General features: G+C 41.5%; 2 protein-coding genes across 2 annotated transcripts; both read right to left on the bottom strand.

Moving 5' to 3' along the window:
• Positions 1-975: 975 nt before the first annotated feature.
• On the bottom strand, positions 976-3,200 carry MGAT2 (alpha-1,6-mannosyl-glycoprotein 2-beta-N-acetylglucosaminyltransferase). Its single transcript, XM_081317563.1, has one exon. It carries the CDS (start codon positions 2,951-2,953, stop codon positions 1,580-1,582), a length of 1,374 nt encoding a protein of 457 aa, XP_081173689.1. The 5' UTR covers positions 2,954-3,200; the 3' UTR covers positions 976-1,579.
• Positions 3,201-6,148: 2,948 nt separating this feature from the next.
• On the bottom strand, positions 6,149-14,750 carry LRR1 (leucine rich repeat protein 1; the record flags this gene model as incomplete). Its single annotated transcript, XM_081317571.1, has 4 exons — positions 6,149-6,401; positions 7,979-8,706; positions 10,590-10,688; positions 14,577-14,750. The coding sequence occupies 4 exons, from the start codon at positions 14,748-14,750 to the stop codon at positions 6,149-6,151; spliced, it is 1,254 nt and encodes a 417-aa protein (XP_081173697.1).
• Positions 14,751-15,061: the final 311 nt, after the last annotated feature.

Genomic DNA, 15,061 nt, shown 5'->3' with positions numbered 1-15,061 from the left:
GTGGAAAATGGCCTTTAGTGCTGTTGATAGTTTGCTGGAAATTAGCAAGAGACATCACAAGTGCATGAAGCAAACACTACAAAGTCAAGATTAAAGGTTCCATGAAATAAATGAACTTTCATCAGTGATTTACGTGGTTCCTAGCTGTGTTTAGTTTTAACTGGATTGTTCCATTTTGCAGATAATACAAACCAGAAATTTTAACAAAACTCTCTTCTAAGTAAGAATGATTTATATTACTGTGCAGTCTTTCATCCATTTAACTTAAAAGTTCTGTCTGCATATTCAAATGAAATTATAAGAGATTTTATAAAATCTAATAAATCCTTTTGTAATCTTAAAATATATATTTCAGAAAAGCAAAAAAACAAGGTTTTGTAGTTTTTTTTGTTAATTCCTCCTAGTTTAATATACACCTGGATGTCATTTTTAAAATATAATTTATCAAAAATATGTTTTTAAGACTAAGGTAGTTGTCCCAATTATTTCTGTTGTCTGTACCTTTGCTGGAATTTGGACAAGCAATAAATTTTGGATTTTTTTCATTAAAAACAAAGGATGTATTTTAGAAGGTTTGTTAGCATAATGAACTTTTATGTGGGTTGCTTAGAAGAAATTTGAGACAAATTCTACTGTAGAGCTGAGCATATAGTTTAAGTTGTGTCTGTTTCCACAAGCAATGTTTTTTTAGGGTATTACGCCTAAAAATAGAGGTATTTTAGAAAGTTCTGATTTTTCTTCTAACATTCAAATTCTATACTCAATACTCTATAATTATATTAGGTTGCCAAATCTGAAAATTAAACTGTTTCAATATGAAGTAAATAGTATATTTTTAAAAAGAGCAGTTACATGTCTTACTTTTAGCACTGCATTATGCTAACATTACTGTATTAAAATGTTTGTGATATTTAAATTCAAATAAAATGGATCCTAACAAACCACTGAAATTTGTATTACAAAAACATGATTTTTTATTTTGGCATAATTAAAAAAGCTGCATAATTTTACATTAAAAGATATCAATCTCAATTTTTCTCATATAAGCACACAGAAAATAAAGATAATGCTTTTTGCAAGTATTAAGGTATTAAATTTCAAGCAAGCCTGTAAAAAAGTTATGGAAATGGAATACTGAGTGAGCAGAAGATCATACTGTAAGGATGGGGGGGGGAAAGAGTAAGTTACAAAATAAACTAAAAGCTAACTTTTGAAAACTCAAGGACATTGACAGCAAAGGATTGAAAAGGCCTCTATAGAAACAACTGCATCTACAGTCTTTTTTATCTTTGTTAAAAACAAGTTTGAAGATATTGGGAATGAATACCTTATAAAAGGGACTAGATCTGTGGTTAAAAAAAGAGACCTCTGTTATTTCCAGTAAACAAGTAGACATTTATAGTTTTTATTTTGAGCATTGCTCCACATAATTTTTCAGCGTCCAAAATTAATTACCAAATGACATCTTCTGTAATCATTGCTCTCCATGTTAAACTAGAAGCAAATTCCAAATATTTTATGTTTGCGTATTTAAAAGACTAGTCAGTCCAACAGAGACAAAGACTCAACGTTCCTTCTTTCACTGTAATCTTCGATAACTTTTACAGAGTTCGTGGTCCCGAATATCACCCCAACCCCCATTTTTCACATGGGGGCTCAAATGGGTCATTGAGTACCGCTTGCTAATAGTTATTGTTTCAGGAAATAAGTATTGTTGATTGCTATTTAAGAGTGAGTCAATTTTGGCACTCTGAACAGAGGGTTGGCAAGATTTTTTGTGGTGCATGCCACAGTCACCAGTGTGGAAGATTCGAGGGATCTCTGGAACCAGCACCTTCCAGAAATGAGGAAGGCATCCTACAGTCAAGTGCTGCAGAGTCCAGTCCCAGTTGTAATCATCATAGGTGCAGAAGGCATCAGTGCAGGCAATCAGTTGCTGGTACGTGTCCCTAGCAAACACCATGCCCATGTTGTGCTCTGTGGACTTCCATGTCTTCAATTCTACCTTGTCAGCCCGGCCAGCAAAGCTGCCTCGCACAGTGGCATAAGTGCCCAAGGACAGCAACTGGCACTCAGGGCAGTCACGCTGTCTCAGGGCCCAGAGGCGTTGCAAAACATGGAAAAAGTCAGGGGCTAGGTAGTGGTCCTCCTCCAAGAAGACCACCAAGCCTGGGTGTTCCCGCAGAGCACGCACCCTCTCCCACACAAAGTGAAGCTTCCACCACCAGTGGTGTTTGGTTTGGGTGAAACTAGACTCACGGTAATGGCCAAAGGCATCGGGGTAGTGGGCGTTGAGGCAGCTCATTCGCAGCGCTGCCGCTTGGCCCACGTCGCGTGGACAATCGCGTGGGTCCGTGCCTGGGAATTCGCCCGGGTAGAGCTGCAAGCTGAACGGGAAGAAAATTTGCAGGACCGCGCAGAAGTCCACGGAAGAAGCCAGCGCATTCAACTCGGCGGACCACACGTCATGGCTAAGCACGAGGAGCACTTTCTCCACGCCTGGCGCGCGTCGCAGAGAGTCCAACAGGATCCGGAGGTGCTCGGTGCGCTCGTGCACCTGCACTACCAGCGCCACGGCCACCTCTCCGGGGCCGGCGCTGCCGGGCCGCCAACGCGCCTCGTTGCGAATCGGCTGGTCGAAGTTGAGTCGGTAGACCAGAGACCGGTAGTGCAGGGTGCGATTCAGCCCCGGCGCTTCTTCCCGCGATATCCAAGACGAATTGGAGTGACGCCCGTTAACTGGAAGGCTGTTGGTGGTAACCGCCGGTGGCAACGGTCGATCTCCCAGGAGCGGCGGCGGAGACGCGGGTTCTTCCCGTTTGCTGCTGTTGCTATCGCCGCCGCCGCCGCCGCCGGCCTCGCTTGTCCCTCCCCAAAGCACTAAGGCGCAGGCGGCGGCGCCCAAGACCAACAGCAGCGCCACCACTTTGCGCTTGTAGATGCGGAGTCTCATGGTCCGGGAGGTTCCGGTTCTCCTGTTCCTTCCTCGCTCCTCACTTGTGGTGGCTTCGAGCCGGGCCTGGCGTGGCCCCAGGCCCTTTGGCGCGCATCAGCGGAACAATCGAGCGCCCCGCGGTTCTCGGATACCCGCCTGTTCGGGCCGCCGCCGTCGAGCGCGCATCCTCTCCCTAGTTTTCTTGGCCGGACACGAAAGAGGCGGCGCAGCCGGATGAAAAGCGAAGGGAGGGACCCGACCGGCTCCGCCCCGGACGCACCAGCCGGCCACGCTACCTCCGTCGGGGCTGCAGCAACCCCAGGACCTCCCTCTCCGGGCGCAGCTTCCGGATCCGGACTACCGCTTTGTTTGTCGGAGAGGCCGCGATCTGGACCGAGCGTTTTCCGTAAGGCAAGAGGCGCTCTTGGAAAAAAAGGAGTCGTTTCGCACTGACGCTCCCGAAATGAGTCTGATTGGTAGGAGGCAAAAAGAGCAAATATTCTGCTGTCCAAATTTTTGGGGGGCTTTTAAATAACTTTTACTGAAGCAATAGAAGACAATAGTTGTAGCTCGGGATTGAAGTGTGGGGTTCCTTCGTGTTCTCTGAGCTTGGTTGTTTTCTTGCAGACTGTCACCTAGTTGGGTAATGAAACCGTTGCAAAAGAACAACCAAGCTCAGGGAGCACCAAGGACCACCAAACTTTCATTGTTTACGTAGACCAGGGGTAGGCAACCTCGGCTCTTTTATGACTCATGGACTTCAACTCCCAGAATTCCTGAGTCAGCTATGCTGACTCAGGAATTCTGGGAGTTGAAGTCCATGAGTCATAAAAGAGCCGAGGTTGCCTACCCCTGCCGTAGACAATAGACAACTATTCTCTCCAGTCAGGTTTTTTAACTATCCTAGCTTGTTGGCCATACGGTATATTTTTTTTATTTTATTTTATTTAGATTTATATACCGCCCTTTCCCGAAGGACTCAGGGCGGTTTACAGGGCATTTAAAAAACAGTCAATACAAACGTTAAAACAAATTAAAAGAGATTAAATAGAACCCTGAGAAAATTAAAACCCAGTTTTAAAACCCTATGTATAGGCAAGACCTGAAAGACCAAGTTAGGAACAGATCATCCTGAGAGTTGACAATGACTTGATAGTCCATAATCAGTTAATCACATGTACAGAATAAATGTGCTCTGGGCCACCAAAGATAACTGCTAGATAACTAGAGAGAACATTTTTTCATTTCCTACCTGCTTCTTGAAATGCAGTCAACTCCCTCACAATTCATATTTCTCTGTCAGCTCATCTTTACCCCAAAGCATAACAATGATGTTTTACATAAGCTATCTCCATGTTTTTAGCACATAGAATATATCTGTGAGGTAAAATGTGCTGAGAGATCCTGGCTCAAAGTCACCCAGCTAGTTTTTCTTGCCTAAGGCAGGACTAGAAATCAGTTTCTTGGTTTCTAGACTTTTAAAATATTAAAATTAAGTTTTATTTCCTGTGGTAACAAGAGGACTTCAGTATTTTTCTTTTGAGACTGGAAACGAATTTCTATATTCAGGGTGTATTTAAAGAACTGTATTTCATCTGTCCTGGTAATAAATCTTGTCATACCGATTTTAAAATCTCAATTGATGTCTGGAAATTATTGTCTACAACATCATAAAAACACTAAATTGTATTTTGTAGTCAATAAATTATTGCATACAAACTAATATGTGAATTGATCTTTATAGTAAACAAAATGCAAAAGATATTCAAGAAAAGGATAAAGTTTTGTCCGCAAACTGTTTTTACTGGGCATTACTACTGATACTACTGTTGTGAACACTAAGTTGATGTTGAATTTAATTACGGCAGCAAGACTTTTAGTAGGGCAATATTGGAAGAAGGAAGAACTGCCGACTATAGAAGAATGGACTTTAAAAGTTTCCAACCTGGCGGAAATAGCAAAGATCTCAGCATACTTGAAAGACCATTCGCAACAGAGATATATTGTGGAGTGGAAAAAATGGATTGATTATATTCAGAATAAATATGGGACTAAAAAGTTTCATCTAGCATTTAAATAAGTATTGATGTGATATTTATATTGCTTGTAGTTATTTTATAAGAGTTAAAGTGTGATAGACTTAATAGTTTATTGTTGTTTGCATAAGGTAGATTATGATTGTTTGTATTCTTATACCCTGTATTTAGCTCTGGGAAGTCGGGGAGGGGGAAGGGAGGGAGGTGTTGGGGAGGGTTGGGGAGAGGGGAGGGGGTTGGGAGGGGTTTTGTTTTGTTAAAAATAAAATGTATTGTAAAACTTTTCAATAAAAAAAGTAAACAGCTTTAAAAACACTACCCTTTTGAATCAATGTTTGTAAATATCATAATCATAATAGTAAAGTTGGAAGGGACCTTGGAGGTCATCTCGTCCAACCCCCTGTTCAGGCAGGAAACCCTATACCAGTGATGGCGAACCTTTTAGAGACTGAGTGCCCAAACTGCAACCCACTTATGTATCGTCGGGTGCGCGTGGCCCCCCACTGCACACTTCCCTCCATGTAGATGCGGTTCCATTGAGGACCACAAGCTGAGTACAGCCGGTCAGCCAGCTACGAATCCATCTGGTGGGTGATGCTGTCTAACCCACATTTTTGTATCTTATCAAGTAGTAGGTTGTGATCTACTTTATTAAATGCCTTATGATTGGGTACATCAATGTGACAAACTTTCCTTTGATAGGCACAAAGTGCATTTATTTTTAAAAATGAATACCAAATACTGCCATCGGTTCAGTGCTTCCCCTTTTCAAAGAATCGTTTATAAATTTAAGAATTTTTCAAAAATGATTGAAATTCTGCATTCAAAAGACTGCATGTTTTACAGCTTCTCTGAAATATGTTTACCCAGAAAAAAACTAATGATTTTATAAAAATAATACTAAAATAAGAGTAGAAAAGGATTTTTTCCCCAGTTGAGAGGATAGGTGAGCTCCAGCTATACCATTCACAGCATTAAACAGGAGTTAGGAAGGAACTTGCATCTGAAATCAGAGATAATATCTAACAGTGTTTAAACACTTTAAGCAGACTTCAGATAATAATAAGAGAGATGGTTTACAGATGAGGAGCCTTGTTCCAGCATATTGTTTCCTTTTCTTCCAGTACAAAACAGAATTTAGCATTTGCTGAATAAAACTTGTCAGATTATAACCTGATCACCTTACACTTTGCAGATGTCTGTCCAGAAACTGAGAATAGCAAGTGAGAGAGCAGAAATAGCAAAGAATGGGGGCCTCTGTGCCTCCCATATTATCCACAAGAACAACTGTGTGTGACACACTGTGCAGATTGATAGTCACTGTTGTTTGAATGAAGCAGGTCAAGCAAGCCCGTCCACACTGACAAGTTTTTGACATGTCAAGATCATCACAAAGGTGATAAGGAAGAATGTGGCAATCACGTGGGATCCTACAAAAAAGAAAATGGCATTCATATTAGTTACTTCCCTAAAAAATTGGTAAAATGTGCTATGTGATTGGAATGAGAGACTAAATTAGAAACAACTTGGAAATATGTTTTAGATATAATACAATTTTCCTAAAATCCATTTCTCAGAGAGTTTGAACTGAGGTATAATGGTTTGATGTAGGATTTTAGGTTGAGGCACTTTGAGCCAAAGTAGTTTACTGATGACCTTCAGCAAATTCAACCCAGTCTTCCTCATAGGGTGATCATTATGGGAACATAGAAGAATGGAGGGCTATGTATACCATTTTGACTGAAAATCAGAAAATGTAATAAATAGTATGCAACACTTCATATTTTACTTAGAGCTGACTAACAAAGTCAAATAATGAGGCTGCCCTGAAAGAAGGGGCACACCAAGAACAGCAAACAATTGAAATTATAATACAGGCAGTCCTTGACTTACAACCATTAGTTTAGTGATCATTCAAAGTTCCAAAGGAACTGAAAAGTGATTTATGGCCATTTTTCAAACGACCATTCAGCATCCCCAAGGCCATGTAATCAAGATTTGGATGTTTGACAAGTAGTTCGTATTTATGATAGTTGCAGTGTCCCAGAGTCATGTGATCACCTTTTGCAACCTTCTGACAACCAGTCAATGGGGAAGACAGGTTCACTTAACCATGTTACTTACTAAATATACGTATTTGTCAAGAAAACTCACTTAACTGTCTTGTTTAGCAACAGAAATTTTGGGCTCAATTGTGGTCGTAAGCTGAGGACTACCTATACATAAAATCATATGGAGCTACAACCTCAACAAAGCTCTCATTTGCAACATGGAAATGAACACAGGCCTATCTTGCCACTGCGTAAGACAAAATTGCATAACTTGACCATTTTCAGTGAGGAAATGCAATATGAGTACTTGTATTGTGCTTATTAACCATCTAAATTATTTTGGAATATTGGTTTGACTGTTTGGATACTGTGAATAAATTTTATTCTGTGTCTTCAGTGGCTTAATGACTTTGGAGATGGTCTTTCCTCCAGCTGTTCGAGCCCTAGCACTGCATGGCAGGATGACCTCCCATCACTCACTTCAGCTTCTGCAACACCCCCCCCCCCCGTTCAAACGAATTTCTACGTGAGTAGAACACTTCAGTGGGGAGAAGAGCTGGTGCTTTGTGTGGCCAGTCCCATTCCTGCCAGCTCTGAACCTACTACTAATCTGAATTAGCATTGTAGTCTCCTGGCTGGTGTAACTACCATATGCTAATAAAGCAGTGTGTTATAATTAAGCTTTTCAATCAAATATTTCCAATATTCTCAAACTAATATATGTATCTGAGTACCAGTATAAGTCAAGAGCTTGCTCTGTGACTCTGTATGTAAAGCACATATTTGTCTCCCCCCTTGTGCAACTGAATCCACTCCATAGCTCTTGTAGCCCATAGCAAGCAAACCAAAAGACTTCCTCATCATGCTTCCCATGATTCCTCTTGCCAATTAACATTTTAAACTAGGAAACTGAGAAAATGATTTAAATGATTTAAACTAGAGCCTGCCCCTTTTACCTGTAATTGATGATTGCCCTTGCAGAATATTCTAGTAAAGTCAGTGGTATTTTTAAGTGTATATCAGGAACAAGTGGCTTCGGCTGCTCAAAAGGATTGCCAAATAAATCCAGGCTCTCAAGTGAGAGTTTAGCAAATTCACTGGGCAAAAATGGGAGTTTATTACGAGCCACAGACAAGAAGCGGAGATGCGACAATTGACCAATCTTGAATGGCAATCTAATTAGATTATTATCATCTAACTTCAAATGTATGAGTTTCTGCAAGTAGCAAAACTGTGCAGGCAGCGCTTTGATTTTATTCTGGCTGAGATCCAGAGACTGAAGTGATTTCTTGAGAGTGGATTTACACAGAGCCACATTGAATGACTCCAAGTGATTGTCCTGTAGATTGAGCTCCTGAAGGCAAACAAGGTCCCCAATAGTTGCTGGGAGCTGTTTAATACTATTGTGGCTCAAGTCCAGTTTTCGAAGGCTTCTTAGGCAAAGCATACGCATATCTAGACGAGCTAATTTGCAATAGGAGGCTTGGAGATACTCCAGAGAGTATGGGAAATTCCGAGTTAAAGGATAATCCTTCTTTGATGTTATGGTCATCTTGGTTTTTGGTTTTTCAACTTCAGAGGCCTTTGGTGATACCAGCTTAGAAAGTGGTAAAGTTTCCTCTTCGGTGCCTTGATGAGCTAATTTCAGTGCATAAAGAAAAGTCCTCAGCTGACTGACATTTGCCTGCACAGAAAATGGTGCACAAAGATAAACAACATGTATAATTAACGGGTTTCTTAGGGAGAAGTACATAATTTTCTAAATTATGAAATAAATGCACTGAGGCAGCAAGAAGTTATTCCCTTTCTTGGAAAGCAAAAGAGAAAACACAGCAATTTGTATGGCATTATTTTGATTACAATAATCAAACAGTACTGTCACAGTAGCTTGAAAAAAAACAAAAATGATCCCATAATTGAGAGACAAAAATCCTAAACACATACTGATACAAAAGACACCCTCCACAAACATCTATTCAAAGATATAATCATTGTTTCAGCTTTTATTATACTTGAACTTCTGAATGCTTTTATGTACAATCCTGAGCAGAGGGTTGGACTAGATGACCTCCAAGGTCCCTTCCAACATCATCATCATCATCATCATTATTATTATTTGTTAGTTGTGAAGTCGTGTCCGACACATCATGACAACGTTCCTCCAGGCCTTCCTGTCCTCTATTTTTCAATGTAATAACAACAACAATATTGAAAAGTACAATTTTTTATTTATATTTTACCTCATATCTAAAATATGACAAGTGAAAACAGCAGCTATTATCACTACTACTGAAGGGTACTATAGCCTTTAATCTGTTCATTACTTTCAAACAGATATATAGATATGCACTACAGATTAGAAGTTCAAAATCTGCCACCTGTAATTTCTTACATTTGGAATGTCAGAAAATACATTAGTGAACTTTTTTTCTTGCTGCCTCCAAACTACTGTGTAAAGGTAATCCCCTAGCTACAAGCATTCACTTAATGCTTGTTCAATGTTATGTGATGAGCACCCCCTAAGTTACGAATTTTGCAGCACCACGGCTGTCGTTCGTCCTTACGAACAAACGTAGTGGCTCTGCAACATTCACCCTGGTTATTCCTTCCCTCCCCACCCCTGGCCCGGGTCTGCCTAGGAACCAGACCTTCAATTCTCAACCTACAAAGATCGAGATCCTTCGCTTTCTTGGCTGCTCCAGACCTTCGGTGCGTTTGCAGAGAATGGAGGCCTAAAGTAATGCAAAATCATGCGAGATCAGTGGGGCGACATATCATGCTACTGATCTTGTGTGATCTCATGGTACTTTAGGCCTCTGTTCTCTGCAACAGAGAACAGAACCGAAGTGGCGGGATGCTTCCATGTGCCTCCAGACGTTGGATCAGAGCTCCAGATCTTAGGCCGGGAGATGCTTCTGCACAGACACATACACACACACCCGTGGCCCAATCCAGGCTCTGGAGGCATTTTCCAGGTCACTGCTGCTCGTATCTAAGGCTGGAGAACATTCCCCCCCCTGCGGTCCAATCTGGGTTCCAGAGGTCTTTTCCAGGCCCAATTGGGCCACGTTGGGGGTGGGGGCCTGCGGAAGCATTCCCCAGCCTCAAATCCGGGCAGCAGCAGAAACTGCGGCAGAAAAGAGACAGATTTTTTCCCAGGTGAGTCCGACGCGGCAGGAAGGGAGGGGGAAGCATGCGGTATCTTAGTGGGTCAGAGAGGCCTTGGGGGCCTGTTCCATCACTAGGCCCTCCATGGCCTTCCCTACCCTGAGATACCTCATGTTCATTTAACGAGCCGTGTGCGTTTTAACGAACGAGGAAGTAATCTCGTTCGAGGTACGAGATTCTACAAGTTTTCAAGTTACTAATGGAACAGGCAGGCCGGGCAGGCTCCATTTCACTCATACCTCAAGGACATTTATTCTACTTTGAAATGTTTGAACATCCCTCCTCCTCCACCCACCCGTCCAATTCAAATGAAACTGCCAAGATACCATCCTTTAAGTTTTCTTTAATTTTAAAGACAAAAATTATGTGACTTAGTTTAACTAGGGCTGATTTTCATACCTTGCTGAGACAAATATCCACAGCTGGTTCTTTTAGCCGTACAGTAGCTTTTCCTTCATCCACGAACTTGGTAAAAAGCTGGTCTATGTTCTCTTTCAACTGTTTTTAAAGAAATGAATTGTAGAACCGTGATCAAGCAATCTATTTGAAATTTAAAAGGCTGTTTCTTCATAGGATCAAGAAAAGAGAACAGTTCATAATCCTCTTCATTATTCAAATGATTTTTCAACTGTTTAGCCAAATAAACCAGCAAGACTAAAGAAAAATAATGCAATATTTGTGGGAGTCTGATACAGTGCAAAATCCCCATCTTAAATATTTTTAAATGTGCAAAATCCTGTAATATTAACAAATATTAAAGATGTTTGTCAGTAATATTATGTCTTATTTATATATAACCTAAAGTTTTTAAACTGTGTTTGGCAAAACCCTAGATTTCTGAGAAAAAGCTTGATGGTTCTGTGAGGGATTAAGGGCAAAAATATACTTTAAAAGTTCACCTACACACCAACAGAAGCCTACAACCATTTTTATATGGAACAGTAATGAGATGCCAATCACTCAACATTGATTTACTTGTTTAAAGCATCAACACCCCAAATGATTGTGACATTTGTTTTAATACTTGTATCCATTTTGTAAAATTTAAACAACTTTAAATACATTACAAGTATATTTTGTTGCAAATTTTCTATCACTACAGCTTTGCCTCTTGGTTAGGGTTTTTCAGGGTTTTTTTAATCCAACAAGTCTCACAGCCTGAAAAATATTGAATACTACTGATGCAAGCTTTTTAATTCCAATATTATACTTTTATTTATTAGATGTGACTAAATCAAGATTTGGTGTATATTTTAGATGCAGATACTTCAATATTTGACTTAAACAACACACTAAAATAACAAACTGTTTTGTACACGTTTCTGAGTCATTCTTGGCTCCTGGTGACTACAAAGACAAATGCAATTTTCTTGGCAACATTTTCAGAGGTACCAATGAAGGAGAATATTTGTAGCTCAGGGTTGAAATGAGGGGTCCTTGGTGCTCTTTGAGCTTTCTTGCAGACGTTTCATTACTCTAACTAGGTAACATTATCAGTGCTAGTACGGATTGCTGCTTGCTGTCTGTTTATATTCTGGTGTCTTGCCTATCTGGGTGGGTGGGGGCAGTCTTAGGGATTCCTTAGTTGGGCTGTTTGCTAATTGAAACTATGGTTAAATCTGTCTATATGTTGTGAACTTAAATAATTTTCGTCATGCCTTTTGACTGCCAGTTGCTGTTCATGGATGTGTTCTGTCAGTCTTCTACTTATTGGTTGTTGCAGTTCTTACATTGTATGTTCTAGATGACTCCTGTTTTTTCTTCTGGGGTTACTGGATCTTTGGGTTTACTTAGGATGTTTTGAAGGGCTTGAGTTGGCTTATGTGCTATGCTGATTTCATGTAGTGGTAGTCTATTTCTGAGATATTCTTGATGTATGGCAGTGTATTTTTTTTTAGGGTTTGTGTTTGTTGTACTTATTAGGTTGAGTGATCAGGGACTTTTTTTGCATGGGTTGCGTTGGTTGTTGGAATGTGTTGTATATACACAACAACAACCACTATGTACGACAAACAGTCAGAAGACTGGCAGAAACACCTCCATGAACACCAACTGGCAGTCAAAAGGCATAGTTTCAATTGAGAAAATGTGACAATCCTAGACCAGGCTAAATCCAAAAATGCCAGGGAATTTCTAGAAGCCTGGCACGCTGACAAATCAGCCATCAATAGACACATAGACATTAACAACATCTATAGATTATGCAAAAGAGAAATCAACCAGCCCAAAAGAGAAAAAGACCACCAGTAATCAGCATTCAGATTAGCATAGATTAGCTTCAAGTTCAACTTCAGACCAACAAAGTAATACCCCAATCAAGAAACTGCCACAGAGCCATTAGTAAACAGCCCAACTACAGAATCTCTAAGACCACCCGCACCCACCCAGACAGGCAAGACACCAGAATATAAACAGACAGCAAGCATCACTCCTTACTAGCACTGACTATGTTACCTAGTTAGGGTAACAAAATGTCTGCAAGAAAACAAGCGAGCTCAGAGAGCACCAAGGACTCCTCATTTTCAGAGATGTTTTGCTACTTAAGGCTGAGAGAGAATGAATTCTCCGAAGTAATCCAGCTAGCAACCATGCCTCAAACAGGACTAGAACTCAAGTTTCCCTGCTCCTAGTCCAGCAACTTAACCACTAGATCAAACTGACAAGATCACAAACCAGCTAATCAGTTTCACCAATTAGAGTATTTTGTGTTAATCTACTCTATGCAATTAGTGTTTAAAGTGCCACACAAACTATGAAAACTGGATTGAGTACAGTTTACTGTATTTCATGCAAACACATAGTGCATCCATTCTACATATAATACATCTATATCTAATTCAAGGGAAGCATTTATCTCATTAGGATACTTTTCTGTTTTAACTCTCTTCTCAACTCCTCATCCGAGATCTCATCTCAGATCTCCTGACAATACCTGCATCTATTAGTTCATTTTTGTTCTGTTTAGATCATGATCATTATCGCCAAGCTCTTGCTTTCATTGTTGCTTAGTGTGTAAGCTTTTAAGGACTATCTGCTTTTGTAGGAAGTGTTGTTGTGATTCAGGGTCAGCCTGTGGGTTCGGCAGTTGGGTCGGACGATTTAGAGGAGGAAGAGGGGGGTGTTGCGAGAGCTTGCTGAGGATAGCCTTGAGGCTCCACAGAGCCCTCAGCCAGGCCCCTCCCATCTGGTTACCACGCAGAGCCAGCTGTGTGAGCCTGACAGCGTGGATGAAGATGGCCCACAGCTGGCCCTGTTCAAGGATGCCTGACGCAGGAGGCAGTCAAGCAGGAGTAAACAGAGGAAGGCAATGGGGCACCTTGGAAGGAGGCAGACAGAAGCCACGCCCTGAGCTGTTTAAAAGGGGAATGTGTGGGAGGGCTGGTTTGCTGAAGGCAACCGTTTGAATAGCTCCTGTTTCATGGTTCGTGTTTGCTCTGTTTTATGTTAATAAATTTGGCAGGCTTAGTTCCAGCCTCTTGCCTTTTTGTAAAGGGGTTGTCCCTGCCTTTTCTGCAGGGCCGGTAGTAGGCTGGTACAGAACAAGTGTACTCTCCAGTAGGACATGTTCTGGGTATCTTTGCTAAGGAGTGTTGGGCTCATGGGGCCCAGGAAGAGAGCTTTTTCTGCTGTGGTGTCTGCTTTGTCAAACATTATTCTGAGATTAGGTTAGTTTTGATCCTTGCCTTTCGCAAGACCCTTATAACCTTGGCTTTGTTTCTGAACCTGCAGCCCTGGAAGAGCAATAAAGCCTACTGTAGTCACCAGGAGAATCACTGAAGCAGTAGGCGTGAGCTTAAACGGACTCCAGAAGATGGTAAAGGACAGGAAGGCCTGGAGGAACGTTGTCCATAGGGTCGCAATGAGTCGGACACGACTTTGCAGCTAACAACAAAAAGTCACCAGGAGCCAAGAATGACTCAGAAACGTGTACAAAACAGTTTGTTATTTTAGCGATGATTGATGCCCAGCTGCTAGGTGTCTTTATATTATGCATTTATTCTATTTTATTCTACATATTTCATGTTGTGAGACAGGTGGCTATATAAATCAAATAAATGAATGAAGATGCTGGCTTAGAGAACAGGAAATAGAGTTCTAGTCCCACTTTTAAGCAAGATAGATAGATAGATAGATAGATAGATAGATAGATAGATAGATAGACAGACAGACAGACAGACAGATAGATATAGATAGATTCAGCTGCTATTAGCATCTATCTATCAGCAAGAAAAGATTGTGAATTATTGCTATAGTTTCTTAAGAGGGATCAACTCAAAGAAAATACGGCGTTAAAGGGACCGTGCAGAGTTCGGATTAGGCGGAAGATCCAAGACTGAGGAAAGGAGTAAACGACACCGACCCCCTTCTCTCTCCGCGGTGCCTCACCTGGTATTTGGCTCCAGGGCGGTGGCGGGCAGTGCTGACCAGAAGCCAGACGCCTCCGTCTCCTGCGGTTGGCTTCCCCAGGGCGAGCAGAGCCCTGACAGCGCGACCTGGGCCCCGCATCCCCGCTGAGGGCAGCAGGCGATTCATTACCAGCACGTCGCAAGGGAGGCGCATTTCCGACGAGCTCCGCTAAGCGCCCGACCAACTTTCAAAACAGACCGGCTGAGAGGAAGACGCTTCCCGCCACCTGCGCGCGCAACCCTCTGAGGAGGAGGCGGGCCTTTCTTTTTTCCGTCCCTTCCACGCTTGCGCAGACCTTGAGCCACTCTGCTTAACTTGGTTGCACGTCTCGGTGTCTGATTTCTTTCTGTTTCCGCGCCGACGCATTATGAATGCGAACTTTTTTTTTTATTTTTACCGTGCCGGGGTTATTGTGATTTTTTTTTATCATCAAGTCGACATCGATTTACAGTGGCTTTGTGAAG

This window comes from Vipera berus (genome assembly GCF_964194415.1).
Source record: "Vipera berus genome assembly, chromosome: 1".
Taxonomy (NCBI): Eukaryota; Metazoa; Chordata; class Lepidosauria; order Squamata; family Viperidae; genus Vipera; species Vipera berus.
Note: the sequence above shows the minus strand (reverse complement) of the source record. Positions and strands in the feature narration are given on the sequence as shown.